General features: G+C 51.0%; 5 protein-coding genes across 5 annotated transcripts; 3 read left to right on the forward strand and 2 right to left on the reverse strand.

The window, feature by feature from the left end:
• Window positions 1-171: 171 nt before the first annotated feature.
• Window positions 172-7751, forward strand: ags2 (alpha-1,3-glucan synthase Ags2; the record flags this gene model as incomplete). Its single annotated transcript, XM_041686158.1, has 6 exons — window positions 172-525; window positions 613-788; window positions 853-6825; window positions 6873-7078; window positions 7134-7644; window positions 7703-7751. 6 exons carry the CDS (start codon window positions 172-174, stop codon window positions 7749-7751), a joined length of 7269 nt encoding a protein of 2422 aa, XP_041540170.1.
• A 1069-nt stretch (window positions 7752-8820) lies between these two features.
• On the reverse strand, window positions 8821-11212 carry luA (3-isopropylmalate dehydratase LEU1; the record flags this gene model as incomplete). The annotated part of the gene is made up of 2 exons (XM_041686159.1): window positions 8821-10935; window positions 11006-11212. The coding sequence occupies 2 exons, from the start codon at window positions 11210-11212 to the stop codon at window positions 8821-8823; spliced, it is 2322 nt and encodes a 773-aa protein (XP_041540171.1).
• A 2631-nt stretch (window positions 11213-13843) lies between these two features.
• ALG7 (UDP-N-acetylglucosamine--dolichyl-phosphate N-acetylglucosaminephosphotransferase) lies at window positions 13844-15398 on the reverse strand (the record flags this gene model as incomplete). Its single annotated transcript, XM_041686160.1, has 3 exons — window positions 13844-14824; window positions 14882-15062; window positions 15154-15398. The coding sequence occupies 3 exons, from the start codon at window positions 15396-15398 to the stop codon at window positions 13844-13846; spliced, it is 1407 nt and encodes a 468-aa protein (XP_041540172.1).
• Window positions 15399-17683: 2285 nt separating this feature from the next.
• AKAW2_21347S (putative proline permease) lies at window positions 17684-19207 on the forward strand (the record flags this gene model as incomplete). The annotated part of the gene is made up of 1 exon (XM_041686161.1): window positions 17684-19207. The coding sequence occupies one exon, from the start codon at window positions 17684-17686 to the stop codon at window positions 19205-19207; it is 1524 nt and encodes a 507-aa protein (XP_041540173.1).
• Window positions 19208-23080: 3873 nt separating this feature from the next.
• AKAW2_21348S (putative PHD finger and SET domain protein) lies at window positions 23081-25849 on the forward strand (the record flags this gene model as incomplete). Its single annotated transcript, XM_041686162.1, has 1 exon — window positions 23081-25849. The coding sequence occupies one exon, from the start codon at window positions 23081-23083 to the stop codon at window positions 25847-25849; it is 2769 nt and encodes a 922-aa protein (XP_041540174.1).
• Between the last annotated feature and the right edge of the window lie 1444 nt (window positions 25850-27293).

A 27293-nucleotide genomic window follows, 5' to 3' on the forward strand; every position in this document is an offset into this window, starting at 1 on the left:
GGAAGACAGACTACGGCATCCTTGGGCATATTTCTCAGCGGCCATCCCCTACACGAAATACTGCTCCAGTTGGCTACCCTCCTGGTCAACACTCGCTAGCTTCTTGGAATATATGCCGAGCATATAGTACGGGAGAAGCAGAGAGCGGTTTATTTTTCGTGCCCGTCGACGATGAAGTGGGGGATCGCAGGCTCGCTGCTTGCGCTCTTCGCACCAACAACAACAGCCTGGCCTTACGAGGCATCTTTGGTCGACTACAACCTCAATGTCAACAAGACTGCGACTAGTCCTTTCGAATACTCTCCACCAGCATGGCCGGGTCACAAGTATACGGAGTCACCCAAGAACTGGCGGTTTCCGTTCTATACGATTATGTTAGACCGTTGGGTCAATGGGGACCCAGCCAATGACAACATTAACGGCACTGTTTTCGAACATGATCTCAATTCCAATCAAATGCGACATGGAGGTGACGCAGTAGGCTTGGTTGACACACTGGATTATCTACAGGGCATGGGCATCAAGGTTTGTGTTCCTTTCCTCTCACCATCGACTCGCCTCTTCTCCTGATATGAATTTGACTTTGCTCATGTTATTGAACATTTGTAATAGGGTATCTATCTTGCGGGAACTATCCTCATGAACCAGCCTTGGGGTGCAGATGGCTACTCGATCTTGGACACGACACTTCTCGACCAGCATTATGGCACTATTCAAGTATGGAGGGACACTATCGATGAGATCCACAAGCGTGGAATGTATGTCATATTCGACAATACGCTTGCAACGTAAGTCTGCCATGCTTCGTCTGTGCTCCTGTGAACCATCTATTAACCAATGGTATCTCATCAGCATGGGAGATTTGATCGGCTTTGAAGGTTACCTCAATGTGACGGCGCCATTCACACCCAAAGAATACAAGACTCTCTGGAAATCGGACCGTCAATATGTTGATTTCCGTCCCGGAAATACCTACAATGAAACCTGTGACTACCCCGCCTTCTGGAACGAGACTGGTTATCCAGTGGATAGTTCCGTCCACAAAGAGCTTGTGGGGTGCTACGACAGTGATTTCGACCAATATGGAGACCTCGAAGCCTTTGGTGTTTATCCAGATTGGCAGCGTGAATTGACTAAGTTTGCCTCAGTCCAGGACCGTTTACGTGAGTGGCATCCCAGTGTGCGGGATAGGATCAAGCTTCATTCCTGCAACATCATCAAAGCTCTGGACATCGATGGCTTTCGCTATGATAAAGCTATTCAATCGACTGTAGATGCTTTGGCAGACATCTCGCATACCTATCGGGAATGTGCTCGCAGTGTTGGAAAGGAGAATTTCTTTCTCCCCGGTGAAATTACTGGTGGAAATAATTTGGGCTCAGTCTTCCTTGGACGTGGTCGACAGCCCAACCAATACCCAGACTCTGCTCTGGATGCGATCAAATTGACGAACAAGTCTGATTCGAAGTATTTCTTGCGCGGCCCCGAGTTGGAAGCTATTGACGGTGCTGCCTTCCACTATTCTGTCTATCGCACCCTTACGCGCTTCCTCGGCATGAGCGGTAATTTGGCTGCAGGCTATGATCTTCCCCTGGATTGGGTGGATGCTTGGAACGTCATGATGCAAAGCAACGACTTGATTAACGCAAACACGGGGAAGTTCGATCCCAGGCATATGTACGGAGTCACGAACCAGGACGTTTTCCGCTGGCCTGCCATCCAATGGGGTGTTGAACGGAATCTTCTGGGCATCTTCATTACAACACTGCAGATGCCTGGTATTCCCCTTCTACTCTGGGGGGAAGAGCAAGGCTCCTACATAATAGACGCGACCGCAGATAACTATGTTTATGGCCGTCAAGCAATGTCACCGGCCACCGCTTGGAAGACCCATGGATGCTCTGCTATTGATGATACTCAGTACTATGACTGGCCTATTACCAAAGGTCGGGATGGTTGTTATGATATGACTGTGACCTACGACCACCGCGATCCCACCCACCCTATCCGGAACATCATTAAACATATGTACCAAATGAGACAACACTATCCGGTTTTGAACGATGGATACTCACTACAGACCCTGTCCAAGCAGACGAGGGATATCCTCTATCCGGGCTCTTATGGCACGAAGACAGAGACCGGCATGTGGTCTATTCTGAGAGATATCATTTCAGATGTTCAAGATCTGGGATCTGACCGGGCAAATCAGTCAGTATGGCTGGTGTACCAGAATGACAACAAGACCGCTACATACACCTTCAACTGCAAGAGCAATGCCAGTGCGTTGATCTCTCCGTTCGACTCAGGAACCACTGTCAAGAACCTGTTCTACCCATTTGACGAACTCAAGCTGAAAGACAGCCCGAAGAAACTGCATCTGAACGGTTCGAAAGAGTACAACGGATGCCTCGATAGCCTGACACTGAAAGCGTTCGACTACAGAGCATATGTTCCCAAGGCTCGTTGGGTCGGCCCTGGACCAATGATCACCAAGTTCACACCTGGTCATGATGTCCCCCTTCTTTCTACCGTTGCATATGACGAGGCTGAGGACATTGATGTGAGTCTTGAGTTTTCCACCGAAATGGACTGTGATTCGGTTACCAAAGCCATCACCTTCACGTCGCAAACGGAATCTGGTAAAACGCCTTCCATCGACAAAAACAGCGTCAACTGCAAGAGTATTCCTGGTGCTAATGATACGGATACACAATATATCGGCCAACTTCCGAGCGTATGGACCTGGTCTGCGAAGCTCAATAACGTGTATAATGGCGTCCACAAATTGACTGTCAAGAATGCCACCACTTCCGACAAGAAAGATTCTACGGGATCTGTGGACCACCTGTTGTTCCGTGTTGGTCAAAGTGACAACCCGATAGTCTTCACCACTTCCAATTACTCTACCAGCATTCTGAACCAGTATGACAACGGCACACTCTATGTTCACCACAGAGCCGCTGGAGCTAGCAAATACCGGTACTCGACAAACTGGGGAACTACCTTCAGTGGATGGTTCAACTATACTGGGGGCAACGTCAGCATCGAGGAGTTGCCTTGGTCCGGAACAGAAAAGCAAAAGTGGCAGGGCAAGCATGTGCGAGTTGAATACTGGAGTCAGTTGACTGGCAGTAGTGACTATGTTCAAGAGGGCGATTACGACTGGAATGGTCCTAAGCGGCGTTTCCCACACTTCTTCTTCGATGGACCGTACAACCAGTACGGTTATGATGCTGGCTTGGATAATGTCGTGAAGCAAGACAGTGAAGGTTACTGGAACTTCAGGGTTGTGGCTGAATATCCCGCACAAGGCCAATTCAACGTCTGGGGCATGGATCCAGATGGTAAACCCGATGAGTCGTTTGTGTTCGGTGACGTGGATGGCGATGGAGTCTTGGAGCGCATGCCGCCTTCGTCACTCAGTAAACTGTCTGTCAACATCACCAAAAGACCTCCGTATCCATACCTCGTGTGGAACGTTCATCTGGATGATGGAAACATGAGACTCAATCTTCAGCCGACTGGCTCTCGAATCGCACAGCTAATCATCTACATTCTGCTGTGGCTGGTTCCCATCATAACAGGTGCTGCATGCGTTTATGCCTTCATGAAGTCGTTCTATCAAGTCAAGTTCAATCAAGTCGGAGTGGTGGAGAAGAAGTCTTTCCTCGGGACAGTTTTTGGCACGGGGGCCAACAAAGACGGCCAATCCACGAACGCCCTAGTACGTCTGGCAAATAAGTCTGGCTTCCTACAAAGCACGTCAGTCTTTGGTGCGGCAGGGTCACGAAGGAGAACGACGCTTATCGCAACCATGGAGTATGACATCGAAGACTGGGCTATCAAAATCAAAATCGGCGGCTTGGGTGTTATGGCCCAGCTCATGGGAAAGCATCTCGGCCAGCAGAACCTCATTTGGGTCGTCCCATGTGTTGGTGGAGTGGACTATCCAGTCGACCAGCCCGCTGACCCGATGAAAGTCAAGGTTCTTGGTAACGAATATGAGATCAAGGTCCAATACCACATTGTGAAGAACATCACTTATGTTCTACTTGACGCTCCTGTTTTCCGCCAGCAAACGAGGGCTGAACCATACCCTGCTCGCATGGATGACTTGGACAGTGCAATCTACTACTCGGCGTGGAACCAGTGTATCGCAGAAGCAATCCGGCGGTTCCGGATTGATCTGTACCACATCAATGACTACCATGGGTCTATTGCACCGCTATATCTCTTGCCCCAGACAATCCCAGTTTGTCTCTCGCTTCACAATGCTGAGTTCCAAGGGCTTTGGCCTATGCGCACCCAGAAGGAGAGAGACGAAGTCTGTTCGGTCTTCAATTTGGACACTGACACGGCAAGACGCTATGTCCAATTCGGAGAAGTCTTCAATATGCTTCATGCCGGAGCAAGCTACCTCCGTATCCATCAACAAGGATTTGGAGCTGTTGGTGTCTCTAGGAAGTACGGCAAACGCTCATACGCACGCTATCCTATCTTTTGGGGCCTGAAGAAGGTAGGCAATTTGCCTAACCCTGACCCATCTGATACTGCAGAATGGAATAAGGAATTGCCGAAGGAAAGTGAGATCCAAGTTGATCCCGTATACGAGGCTAGCAGAGCCGAGTTGAAGCGACAAGCGCAACAATGGGCTGGCTTGGAGCAAAACCCCAATGCAGATCTTCTGGTGTTCGTGGGCCGTTGGTCCATGCAAAAGGGTGTGGACCTTATTGCTGATGTGATGCCTGCTATTTTGGAGTCCCGTCCCAACGTCCAACTCATTTGCGTTGGTCCAGTCATTGACCTCTATGGCAAATTTGCTGCATTGAAGTTGGACCATATGATGAAACTCTACCCGGGGCGGGTCTTCTCGAAGCCAGAGTTCACAGCCCTACCACCATATATCTTTTCTGGGGCCGAGTTCGCCTTGATCCCTTCGCGTGATGAGCCCTTTGGGCTTGTTGCTGTTGAATTTGGCCGGAAAGGTGCCCTGGGCATTGGCGCACGCGTTGGTGGTCTCGGACAGATGCCTGGCTGGTGGTACAACATCGAGTCTACTACGACGTCTCACCTGCTGCACCAATTCAAGCTTGCTATTGCAAGCGCCTTGAACTCCAAGCCCCAAGTGCGGGCGAAGATGCGGGCTCGGTCTGCCAAACAGCGGTTCCCGGTGGCTCAATGGGTTGAGGATCTGGAAATCCTTCAGTCTACTGCAATGCGGATCCATAGTAAGGGGCAAGCGAAATCAAACGTTCCGCCCCTGTCGTCTGGATTTAACACACCCAGTGGAATGATGACACCAACGATTGCATCCTCGGGACACATCACGCCTAGCGGAATACAGACACCCCCCATCGCGCACTCCCGGGAAGGAAGTTACTCGAACGTCCGCCTGAGCACACTGGGACCACAGCAGCGGAATACGATCGTTTACAGCCGACACCCGAGCCCTGGATCAAATGAAAAACCCAAGTCAGGCCTAAGCAAACATCTATCGCTTGGTGTGCGAGCTGGTCCTGGCCACCTGGTCCGTCGCGGTCGCCGCCGTATGAGAAGCAGCACGGGCACTGATGAAATTGCGAACGCTTCCAACACCGAGGAGAGCAGCGATGACGACATCATGCCCAGTCTGTATGGAGAAGATGAGTATACGCTTACCCCCGAGCAAGCAGAAGAGGGGCGTCGGATAGAAGCAGCACATCAACTAGACCCCCAAAGACAGACTCCTACCAGGGACTTCTTCAGCAGCAGAAGACACTCGAGTCAGAGTTCCCTCACACCTAGGTCTATACTTTCTCCGTCTTCTCCTGGAAGCCCTGAGCCCGAGGAGGCGATTGTGTCGCCTGCAAGATTCTCCAACGAACCCGGAAACCGCCTCAGCAGCGCCTCTGTTCTTTCTGTCGACTCAGTCATCGGAGAGAAGAAAGATTACAAATTGCAAAAGGTCGATCCCTTCTTCACAGACAGCACCGGTGAATACTACAGGGTTTTTGATAAGAGATTGGAGAACCTCAATGGTCACAATTCCGAATCGCAACTCTGTATCGAGGAGTACTTGAAGGACAGCGAGAAGAAATGGTTTGGAAAATTCAGAGATGCAAGACTTGGCCGCAACCAGTCGCCTGCTTCTTCGATCTTCCATGGCAAATTCGACAACAGCTCACCCATGAACTCAGATTCCAATGTCGACATGAATTCGCGCGAAAGTGGAAGTCAAGAGCGCAGAGAAAAGGACGAGTTCCTTCTTGGAAACGATTATGTTCCACCTACTGGGCTGAGGAAATGGATGCAAATCCGAATCGGCGATTGGCCCATTTATTCGCTCTTCCTTGGTCTTGGACAAATTATAGCTGCCAATTCGTACCAAATTACCCTGTTGACAGGCGAGAATGGTGAAACAGCGAAGAAACTCTACGGCATCGCAACGGTATACCTGATCGCTTCTATTGTTTGGTGGTTTTTCTTCCGGTTCTTCAAGTCGGTGTTCGTTCTGTCACTTCCTTGGCTCCTATACGGGTTGTCGTTCGTCGTCATCGGATTCGCACACTTTGAGAGCGACGGCTTTACTCGCGGTTGGATTCAAAACGTTGGCGCCGGCCTGTACGCTGCAGCTTCAGCCAGTGGATCGTTGTTCTTCGCCCTCAACTTTGGTGACGAGAATGGAGTCCCTGTCAAGCAGTGGGTGTTCCGCGCATGCCTCATCCAGGGAAGTCAACAAGCCTACGTTATTGGGTTATGGTATTGGGGCACAAGCATTTCTCTGGCGACTGAGAACGGGGTCACCAATGTTCAGGGCAACATCACTAACACCTGGAGAATGACGTGAGTTCTCCTTTGTCCTCGTCTTATGCATTTCTAACCCATTACAGCGCTATCTGCATGCCCATTGCAGTCCTCCTTTGGGTCATCGGTCTCTTGATCTTCTTCGGTCTCCCGAGCTACTACCACCAGGCACCCGGCAAAGTTCCTTCATTCTACAAATCGGTATTCCGGCGCAAGATCATCCTCTGGAACTTTGTGGTCGTCATCTTGCAAAACTTCTTCTTGAGTGCACCTTACGGACGAAACTGGAGTTGTAAGTATACACCAAAATTCAATCGCTCTTTCTATTCTAACGGTTATTACTATAGTCCTTTGGAGCTCGGCACACGCAAAGGGCTGGCAAGTCGGAATCCTCTGCATCGTGTTCTTTGGCTTCGTATGGGCTGGATGGCTATTCCTTTTTGGATACCTCTCGAAACGCCATAGTTGGATCCTCCCAGTCTTCGCTTGTGGCTTGGGTGCCCCCCGATGGGCCCAAATCTGGTGGGGTGTATCAGGCCTTGGGCTCTTCCTTCCTTGGGCGGGTAGCTACACCTCCGGTGCCCTTGTATCCCGGAGCTTGTGGCTGTGGCTCGGAGTCTTGGACGCCTTGCAGGGCGTCGGGTTCGGTATGATCCTTCTTCAGACCCTGACCCGGATGCATATTTGCTTCACGCTACTTGCATCGCAAGTACTGGGTTCAATTGCCACAATCTGCGCAAGAGCATTCGCACCGAACAAGATCGGACCCGGGCCCATCTCTCCAGATATCACAGCGGGACTAAGCGCCATAGCGAACGCATGGTTCTGGATTGCACTCTTCTTCCAGATACTCATTTGGTAAGATACTCCCCTCATTACCTTCCAGTCAAAGATTAAATTACTAACAACACACCAGTGCCGGGTTCATGATGTTCTTCCGGAAAGAACAACTCACAAAGCCTTAATCCGACTCCCACCCTACAGTGTCCCAGCTCAATCATCGAAAAGTTGGGGCCTAAGACACATATAAATAATTTTCAGATTGACAAACCCCGCGGAGGAAAATACACCCTATCTACACTCATCTTTTGCGCGCCTTGTATATTACCATACATGATCCTCTCTCTCTCTCATCGACACGACCGGTTCGGTTTGCATAACATCGCATCGCATCGCATTGCATCATCACCATCATACCCACTACGTTCACGTATATATACCTGCGTGATTTTACCATTCATTTTTATCATCATTATTGTTGGCTGCTTACGAAAGTCTTTTGCATTCTTTTTGATCATTGAACTATATATTTACGAACCGGATGTGCTTACGCTCGCTTGATACCACACCTGCTACTTACCTGCTTGCACGCGTTTATGGGATATTGATTGATTGATTGACTGAGTGAATTGAATGATTGCTGATATGAGCATGAATTACATGGGAGGATGAATTGTTTTGTTCTGATTGATTGATTGGTGGATGGAATGATTGGGTGATTGGTAATGATGATGCTTTTTTTTCATAATATACTTGAGGGAATTTGTTATTGCTTAGTACTACATGTTTTGTTCTGTTTTGTGTTGTTTTCTTTTGGTTCATTGCACTGTTTTTGACTGAGATTGATTTGAGTTCGTTACTACGACCCACTACTACTACTACGTGTTTTCACCTTGGCAAAGAAAGTCATAATAATATCGAAGGGCCAATATAATAATCCTAAATGGTAATTATGCATTTACAAGGAGAATTGTTTTAAAGACTAGTGATTTATGTATGTATGAAGACAAGTTATCTTGTTTGTTTCTATTTATTAACCCTATTCATATGGTATTTGTCCTTCCTATGCCGAGATGCAAGTGAATTCTCCCCAAACAAAAGGGATATATAGCCGAAATCGAGTCAAGAAAAAATAGTAAAAATGATAAAAAGGAAAACCCCGTAATCCGGCTTCATCATCAAGTCATATCAACCAGAAAAAAAATCAAAATCAAAACTCAAGAGTTTCACTCTAAACCCCGAAATGTATGCAATCTACCACTCCAAAGGCTCAGACTTAACATCGCCCCTGTTGGTCTTGGGCACTGGCGCCGCCTGCACCATAGTAGCACCGCCACGGTTACCCCGCTTCAAGTAACCACTGCCATCCAACCAAGGGGTCTCGATGGTTCTCTTGTTCTCGAAGTTCTTGATCTTGGACTCCATCTGCAGAGTCAGACCAATGTCATCGAGACCGTTGATCAGGCAGTGCTTGCGGAAGCCATCGACATCAAAGTCGGCGAGCTTGTTACCGGCGGCGTCCTTGATCTGCTGGTTGACCAGGTCGACCTCGACTTCGCGACCGGCGTGGGCCTCAGCGGCGATCTTGGCCAGGACGGCCTCGTCGCTGATGACGACGGGCAGCATGCCGTTCTTGAAGGTGTTGTTGAAGAAGATATCGGCGAAGGAGGGGGCGATGATGCACTTGATGCCGAAGTCGAGGAGGGCCCAGGGGGCGTGTTCACGGGAACTACCACAGCCAAAGTTGGGGCCGGTGACGACGAGGATCTTCGAGTTGCGGTAGATGCCTTGGTTCAGGATGAAGGAGGGGTCCTCGACGCCGTCCTTGTAGCGGAGCTCGTAGAACAGGGCGCTGCCGAGACCGGTGCGCTTGATGGTCTTGAGGAATTGCTTGGGGATGATGGCGTCGGTGTCGACGTTGGAGCGGTCCATCGGGGCGGCGATGCCCTTCAGGGTGGTGAACTTGGGGAGGCCGGCGGAGGAGGTGGCGGTGGCGGAAGAGTTGGTGTGGGGTTCGTTGTCGGCGGGGAGGTCCATGATGCGCTCGACTTCATCTTCGGTGGTGGGCTCTTCGTGCAGCTGTTCTTGCACGTCGATCTTGGGCTGCACCTTGCCGAGGACAGGGCTGGAGGTGAGGTGCTCGCGCACGTCAGCCAGCTTGCCGACGATGGCGGCGGAGGCAGCCATGGCGGGGGACATCAGGTGGGTGCGACCGCCGTAACCCTGACGACCTTCGAAGTTACGGTTGGAGGTACTGGCGCAGCGTTCCTGGGGGGAGAGAATGTCGGGGTTCATGCCCAGGCACATGGAGCAACCAGCCTCACGCCATTCGAAGCCGGCGTCAGTGAAAATCTTGTCGAGGCCTTCGGACTCGGCCTGCTGTTTGACAAGACCGGAGCCGGGAACGACCATGGCACGCTTGATGTTGGAGGCAATCTTCTTGCCGCGAACAACCTTGGCGGCGGCGCGGAGATCCTCGATACGGGCGTTGGTGCAAGAACCAATGAAGACCTTGTCGACCGTGATGTCCTTCATGGGGGTGCCGGCGGTCAGGCCCATGTATTCAAGAGCGCGCTTGCAGGCAAGCTTGCGGTTCTCATCCTCGAAGTCATCGGGGCCGGGAACGACGCCGTTGATGGGGATGACGTCCTGGGGGGAGGTACCCCAGGAGACGGTGGGGATGATGTCCTTGCCGTCGATGATGACGGTCTTGTCGTAGACGGCATCTTCGTCAGAGGCGAGGCTGGACCAGAAGTTGACGGCCCTGGTCCATTCGGGACTGTCGGCCTTGGGAGCGAGAGGACGGCCCTTCAGGTAGTCGAAGGTGATCTGATCGGGAGCGATCATACCGGCACGGGCACCAGCTTCGATGGACATGTTGCACATGGACATACGGGCCTCCATGCTCAGGCTGCGAATGACGGAACCACAGAACTCGATAACGGCACCGGTACCTCCGGCGGTACCAATGACACCGATGATGTGGAGGACAACATCCTTACTGGTGACACCGGCGGGCAGCTCGCCATCGACCTGGATGCGCATGTTCTTGCTGCGACGGGTGATGAGGGTCTGAGTGGCGAGAACGTGCTCGACCTCACTGGTACCGATACCGAAGGCAAGGGCACCAAAGGCACCGTGTGTAGAGGTGTGACTGTCACCGCAGACGACGGTGGTACCGGGGAGGGTGAAACCCTGCTCGGGACCGATGATGTGGACGATACCCTGACGCTTGTCGCCCATGCCAAAGTATGTGAGACCGAAGTCCTTGACGTTCTCTTCGAGGGTGCTGCATTGCAGACGGGAGTCGTTCTCTTTGATGAACTCATCAACGTTCTTGAAGTTTTTGCGGGAGGAGGTGGGGATATTCTATCATCAAGGTAGTTAGTGACTGACTCGTTCCTAATATAGGGTTAAGAAAAAGGAATGGAAGACATACGTGGTCAACGGTCACCAGAGTGCAGTCCGGCCGGCGGACTTTGCGACCAGCATTCTTGAGACCCTCAAAGGCCTGGGGAGATGTGACTTCGTGGACAAGGTGTCTGTCAATGTAGATCAGGAGAGTCCCATCTTCCTGCTCGTTGACAATGTGGTGGTCCAGGACCTTGTCATACAAGGTCTTGGGTTTCCTATCAGCGCCGGGCATGAGGGGCAATGTGTGTATGTAGGAGATCAACGGAAATATAGAATGTGGGGGATGAGAGTGTAGTTTTGGGGAGAAATGAGGAGAAGGGATAAAGCCCAAACACGGGGAAAGACAGTGAAAGATAGATAGGAAATATGAACAGCTGGACTGGGAGAAGCGAAGATGGTTTTAACTGGGGAAGACCCGCGATGTCGCAGCGCGGCTTGTCGAGGGGCAGCGCCGGTGTCGGTGGTCAGCACCCAATTGCTGGGTGGCGATTGGCTACGGCCGAAAATTCTGGGGACCGACACCGGCCGGAGTGGCGCTTAGACGCGGCAAATGACGCCGCCCTGACTAACCGGTCTGGATTGATTGGATTTGAAAGAGTATGAGTTGCATGTGCCGATTAACACTAGAAGCGCCTAGTTCACCTTGAACTGCAACAACTGTCTATCTTTTCTGGATGTGTCATGGTCACCAGCACTGTACGAATTGCACGCATGCCGTCTGGCCGCATCCACTACTTGCTTCTTGTTCATGTCGGTCAGGATCACGAATAATCATACATCGGCACATCATTGACCGCCAATCTCCGGATAAAACCCGGAGTCCTTTGGACTTCCGGTCCGATAATCTGTTTTGTCGGGAAAGAGGGATGATTAGCCCGCTTGGAATGCTTAGCTTGCCCGGTTTGTAGTGGAGGGAAGGGCGCTAGTTTGTGATGTTGCCTAATTTGATCGACAAGACCACAGGTCATACCTGTTTTGGCTGATGCCCTGGCGCTATAGTAGCTGAGCAGCGCTATGTCTCGCACGCCTTCCTTTTTCCACATGTCAATACTTCTTAGTCCATGAGAACCGCTTTCCATAAGCCCAACTAGTGGTTCCCACAAGGTATGTTCCTCAAAAGATGCGAATCAGCCGATCACATTTCACAGCTTTCGCCTGAGTCATACTGCTGGTAGAGCTATCCGTTATCGGAGCCTGGTGCAGCCAGCTTTGAGGGCGATGGGATGAGTCAAAGTAGAAGCTTCTGGGCTTGTAGATCAAGACCACGTTATGGTTCACACGCTTCGTGTAGAATTGTTAATCGGTTTTCGATTTTGGTGCTAATTGAATGCTCCCGATAATACATTCTTTGTTAGACGATGATGCGGGCCGTTTGCTCTCATTCGAAAATTGCAGTACTCTGCTGGTGGCACTACAGTAGGAAGACAACATGATATGCATGCTGCCCAACAGTGTTCAATGCATGATTTACCGATTGGCAGAGGCTTTCGTCGACGTGTCGACCCTCCTCTAGAAGGTTTCTGAATTCTTGGTGTTCCGTATCTCATCTTGGGCAACAATATCTCTGGGATCTTTCGTTGTGAGTGACCCCATAAACCAGCCAGTCAGTATCAGCTCGATGCTAATGGGGTACCCTCTATATACACATAACTCTCCCGTCTCCGAAGTAATAGGACATGGAACATTTCACAGCTCAAAGGAAAGCACTCTTCCCTGCAGGCGAGATGTTGGGTTTTGACAAGATCGCCTGTAGCAGCTCTGGAGACACCTAGCATCTTCGGTCAGTCAGAAACATATGCATATCCGTTGTCTTTTTGTAGAGAGCTGTCAAGTTAGACCGAACTCGAAGATGGTGGAAGGGCAGATGGGAATGATTTGATCGGATGGTAGAGTGCAGGCAAAATCACCAACCGAGTATACATGCATAGTAGCCTACCAGGTAGGTAGGAGTGTTGATTGGCGCTTTCGCTAACTCAGATAGAGCACGGAGTAGATATACAGTGGCAGTAGTAGAATAGGTCTCTATACTCCACTCGTCACATTTAGTGAGATGTTCGAGGTTTTTAGCGGACTAGATCCCCTGATTTACAGTTAGAGTCTCCGCCTTTCGTAGAGATTCTCCCGCTCATACTCGATTTGCAATTGATAGTACTAAGACATCGAAGCAGAACAACATACGACTACGAGGCAAGAAAAAGGGGCGTTAGCTGAAAACGTCTAGAGACTAGCCAGGTCTGGATATGAGAGAAGGATATTGGGACATGTTGAGCGCGCTGTATGCTTCCATTGGGTTACAGAAGACCATGAGCACGGAATTACCAGTTTCCTATGGCTAGAAGAACATCCTGGGTACCTAGCTTTCTTTAACGCGTGCATGAAAATCAACCGAGCCGGGCTACTCCATTTGTCGGTTCAGCCGAAATAGACAGCTAATATGGTTTCTTTATTGCTCAATTGAGTTGAATTTATGTATAGTCATCTTGCCATTTGTAGAGTGAATAGTCTAGCAGAACAAGAAGCTGTTTTATTGTTTCACCAATGGATATTTGCCGTTGCTGTTGGTAGCTGGGGTGGATTTCAGCGTGTAGTAAGTGGTGGTTAGCACAGTATATGGCTTGGGTGTTTATAGGATGAAATACTAGTAGTGAGTGTGTTGGTGGAGGATGTGGGGTGTGGAGATGTGGGGCCAACTAAACGATACCTATGGAGCCGTCCTCCGTTCATTCTACGTGGATAGTAACTGGTTGTCTGTCCAGTCTAAGTGGTACTTAGAAAGAGAAAAATATTGTTCTTTTGGGTACTTGCATTCTGTATGAACATCTCGATTACAATTAACACTCTATACTATACCACACTCCCATTACTATACGGAACTCCCGAATGCCAGATTATCTTCTCGGAACACCAGCAGTGCGAGGCGGTGCCTCACAAACAGACCTGCAAGGCCGCAAAATGTCTGTACAGCCACCATACTCCACGCCAGTTGGTTCTCCTTCATCGGCCCAGCCCATACGAGCCACAGGTTGAGGATGGTGAGGTTTGTCGACTCGACAATCTGGCCCTGTTCGTTCTTAGTGACACGCACCAGCCGTAATGTGTGCAGCAGGTTTAACGCAGTAGCCACCAATGGCGATGGCGGGACGGTCCATTCGGTCACCGATGCATCCAACAGTCCGGTGACTGAATTGAACTTGGGCAACCGATGGCGCGGGCAAGGAATCAAGTTAAAGAGTTGTGGCGTTGAATACAGGAAGTTGAAGATCTGCGGGATGAAGAGAAGCAGGAGCGTCTTGCTGAAGTGACCCAAGATGCCAACGACGGCAAACACCATACCCGCAAAGTAGCAATAGGTATCTCCCACAAAAACTTTTGATGGGTACCAGTTATGGCACAAGAGGGCCGCGGACACTCCAACAAAAGGCAACAAGAAGTATAGAGAGAACAGATGGGAGTCCGTTGCCGGATGTGGGTATGGTGTAATGGGTGCAAGATATAGGACATCGTTTGCTATCAACAGAACCGCTATCACCAGAGACTGGGCCACTTCAACTCCGTTAATTCCGGCCAGCATGTTGATAGAGTTGGGGCAGAAGATGGCCACGGCCGCCATGTAGGCATAGTACAACCAGCCGAGGTCGATAGTGGAGCCCAGATAGGGCTGCAGCGGCACTGGCACGACGACTTGCGTAACCCCAAAGTCCACAAAGTATACTATAAGCATCGGAATAGCGCCAAAGGCGGGAATGAGGACTTTGTGTCTCCATCGGATATCAAGTAGGTCGTCGCCAATTCCGAGAATGACGATACATTGCAATGAAAGAAGACCGGAAAGATAGGATGCAAGCTGTGTAATTTCGCTGTCAGTAAGCTAGCGCATATTAGAGCACCCGAAATGACAGACCTTCCCATGCGGAAACCGGTGTAGCATCCGGCCAGTCTCAACGTGTTCTACCTCGATTACGACATCTCGGTTGCCTCCACCTGAGGTGGCAGCCACTATATCCTTGTAAAAGGCAAAGGGGATGAAGAATATCAGAGCAAGGAGATAGACAATAGCACAAACGGCTCCCATTGTTTCGGGTCTAATTACAATCCCATTAGCATTGCCATAACGCCAGGTACGCAATGATAAGCTATCATACAACAAAATGAAGAAACATGGGTTATCCATACATTTCGGGTCTTCTGGGTTTCGCCATATCTCGCCCTTTCAGGCCCGCCTTCAAGAACACTGGTACGAGCCATCGAATCATACTAAATGTGACTGCGAAAGCGATACCGCTAAACGCGAGCGAAGCTACCAAGGGCGCGCCATCGCCTTGGAAAGTATTCAGAAGGATGCCGACGCAGGCTCCCACCAAGGCGAAGAGCCGCCAGGTCTCCTGGCGAGAAAGAGAGCTTGAATTTGCTGCTGCCATCGCGCAAATAGTTTGATATGAGGCTATCTCCAAGGCCTCATGCTAAGTAGAATTTCACTTCCATAAGGACGCGTAATCTCCCTGGCGCTGGAGAAAGGCAAGGTGGCATTAAGAAGTAAGTGGAGAAATTGGGGAAGGAGCTCTATTCTGCCGGTACATTTTTGACCGCCTTCTTTTCCATAGGCGGTGAAGACCAGCTCCGACCGGCATCGGGCGTGGCTGCCTTACCTAAGCTGCCTGAAGCTATCGCATCCCGGCGCTTTCATATGCACGCCTTGCTTGGATTCTATAGGCGATTGCAAGGCCGGATCTACATAGATCAGGGGAAGGCTTCACCCCCCGCCTCTAAGGTTTCTGCAGTTGATATTGACGCGTCTCTGAATGTTTGCTTTCTGAAGGTGGTGGCTAAAGGCTTTGCTGTGCACTCTGATTGATTGATTTGATCGTCTCGTCTCTGATTGGGGATACCGCACACGCCCACCATGGCTGGATTCGCCGACTTCGACGCCGGTCATCGAGACCTGGTTTCGGTCACCAAATTCAATTTCTACGGCAATCGCATTGTCACAGCTTCAACTGATCACCGCATGAAGGTCTGGGACCAGAAAGACGGTGAATGGCAGCTCGTAGATACTTGGCGTGCTCATGACGCGGAGATCCGTGATGTAAGCACTCCCACGGCAGTGGCCCCCTGGTTCCTTGGTATCTGGTCTGGTATTGTTGTGTTTTAACTGTTACTCAGGCGACCTGGAATGGCCCTTTCACGGGCCAGCACATTGGCAGCGTGGGTGAAGACATGAAATGCAAGATATGGCAGGAGGATGTTACGCAACCCCCCAATTCAGGCCGGCGTTTCAGGTCCATCTTTCGCATGACCGCCCCTCAGCGCCACCCATTTGTATCAATCGATTTTCGCAACATTGATCTGGAATCCTGGATGGCCGTTATTACTCGCGATGGCTACCTGATGATCATGGAGCCTGTAAGCCCCGATACTCTTGCGGACTGGCAGCCGTTAGATCAATTTAGAGTCTGCACTGCTCCCCAGCGAGGAGAAGAAACAAGCTTCAAAGTGCAGTTTCACCATGATCCTTCGGACATTACGCACTCTGTATTGCCCTCTTCAGATCGCAAAAGTCTGTCGCTGGTGGTGGCCGCCATGGACAGCGTAAAGATCTATCGCACTGATGCAAGTCGACGCTTTTACCACGCCATCGAATTGACGGGGCATGGCGGTCTTGTGAGGGATATATCTTGGGCCAATGGGTCAGTGAGGGGATATGACCTCATTGCTAGTGGCTGCAAGGATGGCTTCATCCGGGTTTTTGAGGTATATACCACGGCCTCTGGCTCCGGGTCACAGACTTCCAATGGCAACCACGCACATTCTTCATCGCAGTCATCATCAATTCGTGCGACCACCCAGTCAGGTATCGGCTCTGCCCTTGCAAGCCGTGCTCCTGTATCGATGTCCAGTCGTGCTGCACCCGCAGATTCTCAGTTCAAGCATTCTTTCAAGGAAATTGCATGCATTGACAGCAAGCATTTAGACGTGTGGCAGGTTGGCTTTTCTTACGCTGGTTAGTGGCAGACCCCTTTCACAATGGGACGTTGAGACTGCCCTCAGTGCTAATTAGTCTCTACACAGGTGACTGCCTCATTTCATCAGGCGATGATGGTATTGTACGATTCTGGAAGAAGTCCCTCTCTGGAGAATGGCTCGAGTACGCTGAAACCGATATGGCTTGTCAATAGAGACGAGGTGACTTAGCTGCTGCATTTCTGGAACTCTCAGAGTTGCAACCTATCCTTAGCCTCTTCCCACTGTGTCTACGCACTGCAGGAGCCATACACCCTGACTCTTTCCCAATACGTGACGGGGTTTCCTTTGCTGCTCGTTTGGGTGTTCTTATTTGTCTCTTTCTGTTCGGACAGGCGTTTGTTACGGTCTAGCTATGGGAAGATTAGATCTCGGCTTGTTCATCTTGCAGTCATTCTTGCTCTGTTTGGCATACAATGATACCCATGGATTTCTGGCCTATCTGTCGTATAGCGTCGCAGCGCCTATCTGGTGTAAGAGGACTCCTTGCTGCAACGGAGCTTCCCCAGTCAATCCCCAGTCAACCTTCCCGTTTCTTGTGGTTTGTCGGAAGAGGAAGGAGGTACCCCTCTCCTCTAATCCGGCAACCACGCCTGCAGCCTCGTCTTCTCAGAAGAAACACCGGGACATTCGTAGGCCTTTTCGACATCCTCTATTTCTCCTCCGCTATCCCTAACCACGTACTATGGCTCTTATTCCCACCTTTGGAACCGGCCTCTTCATTGGGGCCGGCCAAGCTCTGGCTGCCGGTGGTCCAGCATCATTACTTGGCTCATATGTACTGGTTTTCTTGTTATCTTACTGCTTGACAACAGCCATTGCAGAGATTGCGGCCCACCGACCTGCGCTCAACGGTACCATGGTGGCTCACAGCTATGAATATGGCTCCAACCATCTAGGGTTTTCTCTAGGCTACCTTAGATGGTACTCCTTGGCAATGATGGTCCCCTTCGAGATCACCACTGCCATGGTCAATCTCAGTTTGTGGACACCTGAGCCTAGCATGGCGATCCGAATTGCAATGGTCGCAGTCCTGATCCTTCTATTCAATATGCTCCCCCAGCGGGCTTTCCAACGGACAGAGACTTTTTTCACGGGATTAAAGATCATCACTACTGCGGGGCTGACAATTTGCTCGCTATTCCTAGCAATCCGAGGTATCCCAGGGACACCGATACGAGGATTTCGTTACTGGCACGAACCTGGCCCGATGAACGAGTATCTCATTCCCGGCGGTGGAGGGCGTTTCCTTGGCTTCCTACAATGCTTTCTATACAGCGTGATTTCTTTCACCCTGACACCAGAAATTACTGTTCAGAGGGCTGAGCGTTCCAACACGGAAGGAGGTCCTAGCATCCTGAGCATGGCCCGAACGGACAGTGGCTATCTCTTTGCCCTCTACATTCTCAGCGCGTTCATGATGACCTTCGTTAGTCCATTTGATGAGCCTCAATTGACCAACTATGGCACGGGCGCTGGCTCATCGCCCTTCGTCGTGGGCTTTGTACGCGCGGGCATCCCCGCGTTACGGATTCTGGTGACCGTGTTGATATTCCTTTCATCGGTCGCCTCTGGACGCTCTTTTCTCTACATATCTTCTCGCACACTCTACACCTTGGCCGAATCTGGACATGCTCCAGCAATGCTTACTAGATGCAACCGGTATCAAGTGCCCTATGTGGCCATATTGACATCTGCGCTGTTCTCATTGTTTGCTTTCCTGTCGCTAGCCGAGTCTAGCTCGGCCCTTTTTAATTCACTCATGTACTTCATCACTACGTCGGGATCCATCTCATGGCTTTGCTCTAGTATCATTTACCTACGGTTCCGGAGGAAGACCGAGGAACAGGGCTTTATTCGAGTCCACCAGTCCCGCATCCAGCCCTATGGAGTATACGCTGGGATCCTAGGCTGCACCTTGCTGCCCATTGCCAATGCACTTGTTCTTGCGTTCCCTCCGCCATCGTCCGAGGAACTCCCGGTCCAGTCCTGGTCACAATTGAGAATGAGAAACGCTATTCCTGTGTACCTTGGGATCTTGTCGTTCCTCTCGCTCTATTTCGGTCACCAAGTGAGAACTGCCATTTTACAACGGAAGTTCAAGTTGGAGGATGGGACGACCAGTCGTCGAAGCTGGTGGAGAATGTTTGGGCTGGAGCGCGACGGACCGTCAACCAGTGCCCCGGTCTCGAGTCCCCCGGGACCTTAAAAGAGACTACTCTTGAACCTACCTCGTACTTTCATTTCTCGCCTGCAGCAAATGTCCTGGTTGGCAGTCGTGATTCCTTTTCCTTCGCCGCCACTTTATTTGTATTGATAGTGCACGGAGAGCTAGCCGCCTCTGCCATTATTGTTTGTACAGTCCTGAGATCCTTATTTCTTAATTAATGATGCTTTTTTTATTTTATTCCTCAGTCATTCAGTACCACGATGGACAATGACTCCATCTCAAGCCTTCTCCTTGATGGCCAACTATAGGAGGCTGGAGTAGTTGTTAATAATGGCATATAGTAGTAGGCAGATGATGAAGACGTGAATTAGTAGCAAATTAAAAAAAAAGGTAAGTTGCAACTACAGGCACGAAAGTCTAGCGAGCACCATCCCTGGGTGCTTTTTTAAGACTTTAACAGGCGTAAAGATTGTCTGTTTCGTTTGTAACGAAGACGGATCGATACATAGAAAATAAGAAGGAGAGAGAAAGACTTACTACTATGGCCTTACTTTACATCCATACAGTTAGGCCCTATTCGGGGGGCGGTTCGCCACGCACGGGAACCGGCGTGTCAGCCCCTAACGTAATTTTCACGCACTAGTACTTGCAGTAGTAGCGCCCAAGTAATACTGCGTCTACTAGAGGAGATCATATCAGAGGGAGAGTGTAGAGTAATTGGGCTTGAAATTCAAACATCAAAGGTTCAATAATCATTGTACATTATCATGAGAAGTAGTAAGTCCACATTATACTCTAACGATCAAGAGAATTATATGTCCAAGCGAGTTGGGGGAAGGGAGAGAGTGCCGATGGCGATGGGATGATTTGATGATGCTTCGGGTGTCGTTTTGCCATCATCATCACCGCTTTAGGTCAGTCAGCCTTCCGACTAGTAAGTTAAGTAACAACAGCAAGTCGTCGCAGCAGCCAACACGACCTGCTCGCTATTAATTTAGGCCACGGCTCCCCCCTCAGTCTCTCTCCCACTTTTGCGCGAAATCTCCCCTTTTACTCTTCCTATCAAGAGCAAGGCCGAGATCATGTTATCTGAGCACGCCCGTCATCATATTATTATTTCGTCCTTATGACCCCGATCTGCCCCCTCCGTCAATTATTGTTCTTCCTGCCCTGGCAGTCAGTCAAGGTCCCTCGTCCGCTGCCTCTCGACCCCCTCAGCGCCCTCCCTCCCTCCCTCTCACTCTCGCTCCCCCTCTCCCTCCAGCGTAATGCTCAATACCTGAATACCACCCATCTTTCCTTTCCCCCCACTGGACGGGTAAAATGGGGTAATTTTTCATGAGGCTAGCAAGCCATGGAGGATCCCCAACTAACTAACCAGCTGCCCAGCATCTTTCGGTTTGTCGGTTTTGATTTTGGATTCGGATTTCAATTTTCCTTTCCAAAATCATGCTGCTCACAGACCATTTCCTTCTCTTCCTTTCCCCTTCCAGCCCTCTCTCCCCTTTTCCCATTAACCTGCCGGAACAACCCTTCACGGAGGGCGATACCTCATAAATCTCTGGGGGTCCCCGGTGACTCTGTCACATACCTCTCTCTCATTATCTTCTCCTCATCTCTTCCCCAACCCATCAGATCCTCCGGGTATGATATCCTCGGATATTGCATCCCCCCCAGGGCTTGTGACGGTGACTTGGGCTTGCTCTCGTTTCACTATTTGACTTGACGACTTTTCCATTCATCTGGAACTACAGCTCCTTCACCGGACACTTTAATTCGACGTGGCTTTACTGTGAAGCATGCAGCCGCTCGTCGGTGTCGCCGCCTGGAGTCAGGTACAATAAGCGACCAAAGATAACCAGTTGAATTTGCTCATCACTTGACATTGCTCTGATGCTAACTAAATTACCCGTGACTAACAATATCTCTTTGCTCTGCTTTACTTTTCTTCTTTCTTTTCTTTTCTTTTCTTTTCTATATTTAACTGGATGTCCACCAGTCTGTTTCTTTACTTCGTCTGCATTGTTTCTTGACCGCTAGGACGGCTAGACAACGCATGCATGCGTTGTAAGGCGGCTTCACTGACCTACGACAGGCGAGACTTTGGCCCGAAACTGCTTCTAAAAGATCCACAGCCAAGTGAAGTCTGGCTTTTCCCTCCCCTTGATTTTGTTTTCGTCGGTCCTTTCTTTTTTCTTTTTTTCACTTCTTTTCGTCTCCCACCCCATCCTTCGCAATGCTGGCACTGGGTAAGGGCATTGGGGGACTGAAACTCCATTTGCCTCTCGAGGATGTCTGGGATGTCCCTGGACGGAGAGTGACTCTGCCTCCCCTTCTGATGACAGTCAGATTGGTATTTCCACCCGCTATGCCCGAATTGGGACTGGCATGATGTCTACCCCGATTGGGGGCTGAGAGGCACTGCTCCTGCCGGAACCAGATAAGTGGGATTCTCCACCCGAGGTTCTCCCCAGGCAGCAGTTCCAGTGCTGCCTGAGCCCTCAGGTGTTCACCATGGGTGCCAGACAGGCTAGTCCAGGGTTGTTGCCAGGTAAGAAAAGAGGAAGACTGAAGGTACTTTGCGTTTAGGACTAGCTGAGGTCGGCCAGGCGTGCCTCAGGACTGCTGTGGTTCCCTCTTCCCCCCTTCTTGAAGCTCAGCCTGGGTTTGGCGTGGGTTCGTTTCCGGCCGGCCTCGCAATCTTGCCTTTTTCCCTTTGGTTCCCCATGGTCTTTCCCCCCCCCCTCCCTTTCGTCCCCTCGAGCTTCCAATTCGTTCCTCGACCGGCCTGTCCGTCGTCGGTTCTGTCCCTTTCGCTCTTCCACGATTTCCCCCCTCATTCTTCAATTCTGCCGTGTGGATTATTAACCTTCCCCAACGGGGACTACAAGGGTGAAACCACCCCTCAAAAAGAACAAGATTAAAAAGAAAAGGGACCAAAAATATAGGCAAGGGCAGTTTAGGTGCAAAACCACCTTGAAGCTGTTCCCTAAGCGCACTCACCATCCCAGACATCGGCTCCCCCAGAACCTGGACGGGTGGGAGAAAAAATTCCACGCCATTCCCTTTTCACTCTGGGTCTTGGACGCGCCGCTTGAATGGCCCATCCGTGGCTTTAGCCTCTCGCTCGCTCTCGCTCTCTCTCTCTCTTACGCTCTCCCTCCCTCTGATCCTCGCTTCCTCTCTTCTGCTCTCCTTTCTCCCTCTCTCGCTTGCTTGCCCTCGCCTCTTCCCGATTCACCTTCTCGTGTCTCGACTCTAATCCTCCCTCGCCCACCTTTCCGTCATCTCATTCACCTCTTCCCTCCCGACCTTGTCTTCCTTTTCTCGTCTTTGTCCCCCTACTGCTGACCATCCTTCCGAGCGTCATCCTCCTTGATCTCTCCACCTTCTCTACTCTCTTCCTCTCCTTACAGCCTATCCGTTCCTCCATGCGATTCGTGGTCCGTCCGCCTACTCACAATCATCGGCTACCGATCCTCGACTTCTTACTTGCTCACGGTCGCACGCGCCACCGAGGAAGACGACTCCACTGAGGCTTCGCTCAACCTGTCCCTTTTCGAACCTGGTGTCCCTCGACAATCTTTCGCAGTAATACGATCCTTCCATCGCTGAGCAACCTCTATCGGCCTTCCTACCCTCGCGGGCTCAATCCTTACCGGTTCATTCATCGATAAAAAGGGTGGCACATTGTGGACTTGATCACCTGGCTTCATCATCTTCCAAGGTCGAACCATCCCTTCTGTCACTGTGAACTGTCGTGAGAGTCTAGGTCAGGCGACGACTACCAGTGAGCAACAGGTGATATGCGTGCTGGGTTTTGACAGGTTCCCGTAATACCGTTCGTCCCCTCGAACCCTCAACAGCGCATTTTTTCTCTGTTCAGCTCAAGAGGGGGTATTCTGTCGGATTATGACAGATACCTCCCCAGTCGCCATCACGCATCCAACCACGGAGCCCCCTGCGGTCACCGCCCCTCTGAACTCGCCCATCGTAAACGGCGCTGTTTCTGACTCGGTCGCCCCTGACGAAGAAGAGCCGTATACCATCAAGTGCATCTGCGCTTTCGAGGATGACGATGGTAATACGGTCTTCTGCGAAGGGTGCGAAACCTGGCAGCATATCGAATGCTACTATCATGGCCGAGATGTGCCAGAAGTCCATAACTGCGTTGAATGCGAGCCGCGTGCCCTCGATGGCCGGCGCGCTACGGAACGACAGAGGCGTCTCAGAGAACAGAACGACGGCGGTGACCGGAAAGCGAAACGGTCCGGTGCGAAGAGTCATAAGAAGAAGGTCAAGGAGCACGGTGGTGATCAGGTAAACGGCTTCCATCACCGGTCGGAATCCAGCGCCCGGGATCAGCCCCTTGCGAAGAAGGTCAAAACCAATCATCGTTCCTCGGGGTCGGTAAGCTCCGTGTCTAATGCACCCAACTTACCTTCTGATGCGCGCAAGCGGGCAGCACCCTCCATGAGCCCGACCAAGGCATCAGGGCCTTCCATTCCTTTATATTCGCACGAGTTCCTTCATCTTTATGATCAGGGGAAAGACTATGCCAACATAGACAGCAACCTGTTTGTGAATCTGCATCTTGCAGCGGACTTTGCTGCCTGGGTCACGGAGCCGGAGGCTGTTACCCGCATCACAAATGGGCGCTCCCCAAAAGAAATCTTCACGTGGTCTGGTGCAACACTTGACAGATCACGCTGGCCGACATTGTCTACTGAAACGATCACAGACTCGAGCATTGAGGTGGAAGGCCAACATCCAACCTGGAAAATCCTCAAAACTCGCGATCGTGTCGGCAAAGATGAAATTGTCGGTGAGATTACGGGCAAGCTTGGTTTCTTACGCGACTATTGTCTTGACCCCAGTAATCGATGGCAAGAGCTTCGTCATCCTGAGCCCTTTGTCTTTTTCCACCCTCAGCTCCCAATCTACATTGATAGTCGGCATGAGGGAAGCGTGCTCCGCTACGTGCGGCGCTCCTGCCGGCCGAATGTTACCATGAAAACCTACATCACGAATCAGGTAGAGTACCACTTCTGCTTTGTTGCGAAGGAAGACATCGCTGCGGACTCGGAAATTACGGCCATGTGGTACCTAGATCCTCAACTCTTTGAGTCTACCAATGGTATAGTCAAGCAGGAGGCCAGTGACAGCACGCACGATGCGCCTGCCATTTGCATCAGTAATGTCCTCGCCCACTTTGGTGGATGCGCCTGCGTCCCTCCCGCGAACTGTTTGCTGTCCAGCGTTGATCGACGACGTCACCCAAAGTTGATGGATGCGAACGCGAAACAGCCGAGTGCTAAGCGAAAGAAGACAAAGCCCAAGGCGAATATTTCTCCGCCTGCAACCACAAGTCGGGCGGGTAGTGAGACCACTAAGAACCTTGATGAAGATGACCAGGCTGATAGCCGTTCTGCATCGGGGTCTATCCGAGGTCAAACTCGCAGTCGGGATCTCACCCCTACTTTACAGACTCCTACGGAAGCGTTTTTGCTCGGGGAATCGGAACTTTCGGCTCGAGACAAGCGTAAGATCGCTGCAGCAGAGAAGAAGTTTCAACAACTGGAGCAGGACCAAGCATCACACAGAAAGAAGAAACGGGCTAGTGGTCAATCCAGCCATGCTCCACGCGAGCGCCAGTCATATTCTCCTCCCTCGGGCGGACCTGTGGGCTCGCTTTCCGGAATGCGTCACAGCTCACCGCGCAAAACATCCGGCAGTCACAGCACACCTGGGCGGTCTCCTCTGGGGCGTTCACATTACGTGGACTCCGCTATACAGACCGAGCCGGATGCTAGCGATGGTGTGGTTTCGCCTTCCCTGCCTTCCCCTCGTCGACCTTGTTTCGTGCCCTTGACTCAACGTTTGCTGAAAAGATGCTATTCTGATCGTATCAAGCTTGAGCAAAGCAGCCCATCCCCTGTTACTCCTCGAACTTCTCTTCTCGAGCATTCTGACTCTTCACCGACTTCCACGAGCCCGCATGAGGCAGCGCCATTAACAGCCACAACCCCCAGCATATCCGCCGACATCCAGGACACAGAGATGAGGGATGTTGATTCGCCAGTAGAGACCTCGCCATCCCATTCCGTTACACATCTCGATGCATCTCCCTTGTCAGGACGGGGATCGGTCAAGCCGCCCGTGCCGCCCCCTTGGCCATCAACTGCAGCGCACAACGCTCGGATACCTAGTAATATTGTGCATAAACAGCGCAACACTAGTCTCCGCGTTCCTCTGCCCCCCGCAACGCTACCCCCGCCCCCTTCGGCCACCAGCCCCGGGTCTACAGCCCCATCGGTGTTGTCCTCACCTTCAACTGATGTGACTTCGCAACCCCACATTCCCACCACGCCGGTGTCTGGCGTGGCAGGCCCTAGTCCAGTGAAAAAGAAACTCAGTTTGGGTGACTATCTCATTCGCCGGGGCACCATGACCACGCCTACGTCTGAGAAGACTCAAGCTCAGGCTACCGCAATGCTACCGCCCACACCACCTGTACCGCCTCCGACCAGCCGTGATGGAGCTGCTGCTGGGCACAACTCTTCCGCGGCGGCCAAGGCGACCGGCGACGAAGTGCCGAAGCCAGAACGGGAGCCGCAGGATGTCAGCATGAAGGATATACCCGGAGCTACGCAGACTTCACACATACCCTCAGCGACGTGACGATCTGATGCTATCTCATGTGGATTACTCCCCTGGAAGTCGGGGTTTACACGATATAATACGCGTTGATTACTTTCTTTGTGGAACAATTTCTGCGAATTTGTTCTTTACTTCATTCCCCTTTTCTTTCTTTTGCTTCGACTTGTACACGATGGGAATTGACAGGCGTTCAGCCGGCGGAGCGGTTTTGATTTGACCGGCGTATTCGGCGTGTTGGAAATGGAGCGGGTTCAGGGATATACTCCGGATGAGTTATGGGCATGGGAAATGGTTTTCAGGAGGACCTTTACGGGTCATGATGTGAGCGCCTGCTTCACGATTGTCATTATTACTGTCAGACTTTTTTTTTCTTTCCCTTATCTATTTCCGTTCTCCTCTTCTATTACTAGGATATTTGTGACATGACTCCCCAAGCGCCGAACATTCGGGCTCTGCGGAGTGGATCATGACGAATGAAATTCTTCTTGAATGTTAATCGATGTCACTGATTCCGTAGCTGAATGCATCGAAGGTACACGTTGCTGGGCTCAATCCTAGTTATCTTGGTGACGTCAGGCAAAATCCCATTGTGCCCTGCATAAGCTTTGGATGGCTTTCGAGGAAACCGGGATATAGACATGAAGGAAAGGAGAGCCCATTGTTGGGCTCGGGAGGGTTAAGTGCTCCGGATATGCAGGGACTTTCTCTTCCTAGCTGATCGGGCTCTCCACCTGTAAGAAAGAGCAACGCATGGTCAAGAACTACTTCCATTAATTTTCATTCTCCATCCAAACAAGACTTGAAGCGACAGCTCTTTCATCATAGCTCTGGCTCGAGACGTAGGCCGGGACGCGGATAAAGAATTACCAGGGAGGCGCGCCTTGGGCCTCGAGACTTTTCCCGCCTGCGCCACTCGCCGAAGCGTTGAGTCTATTGTCTAGACCTTGTTTATTCGGTATGCCAGGGCTGGCATAGCTGCAGGGGGCCGTATTCAGCGATGTCTCGGCCGCTCCTGGACCAGTGGTTGATGAGTCTTGTGGTGCCACTGCCACGCCTCTTTATCACACTGAATATGGATCACAATGTGCCGTGTAGGAGACGATTCTCATCATTATTGGCCCCTTTGTTTCAAAGAGATATGGTCAGGAGGAATAGTTATGAGCCGCTCCAATGGACTGATCCGCGGCATCAAGAATATGTTGCCTTTGCTTATCTTGCAAAGGATTTGAGGTACGGCTGAGTATTTGTCCGTTGAAGATGATGACAATAACAGGGTCTTGTTAATTATTAGTATTATTAGCAAGGCTGAGAGATGCCGGTTATCATGCTGACTCGGGATACCGGGCAGTATGGACACCCTTCATACTAATGATCAGTCTGGAATGGGTGTCCCGACAAGCTCATCTAGACGCTATCCGGCTCCACCGGCCCACTGCGAATGACGAGGCCGGCTCGTTGGTTGCCT

The sequence above is a fragment of the Aspergillus luchuensis genome, chromosome 2 (assembly GCF_016861625.1).
Source record: "Aspergillus luchuensis IFO 4308 DNA, chromosome 2, nearly complete sequence".
Taxonomy (NCBI): Eukaryota; Fungi; Ascomycota; class Eurotiomycetes; order Eurotiales; family Aspergillaceae; genus Aspergillus; species Aspergillus luchuensis.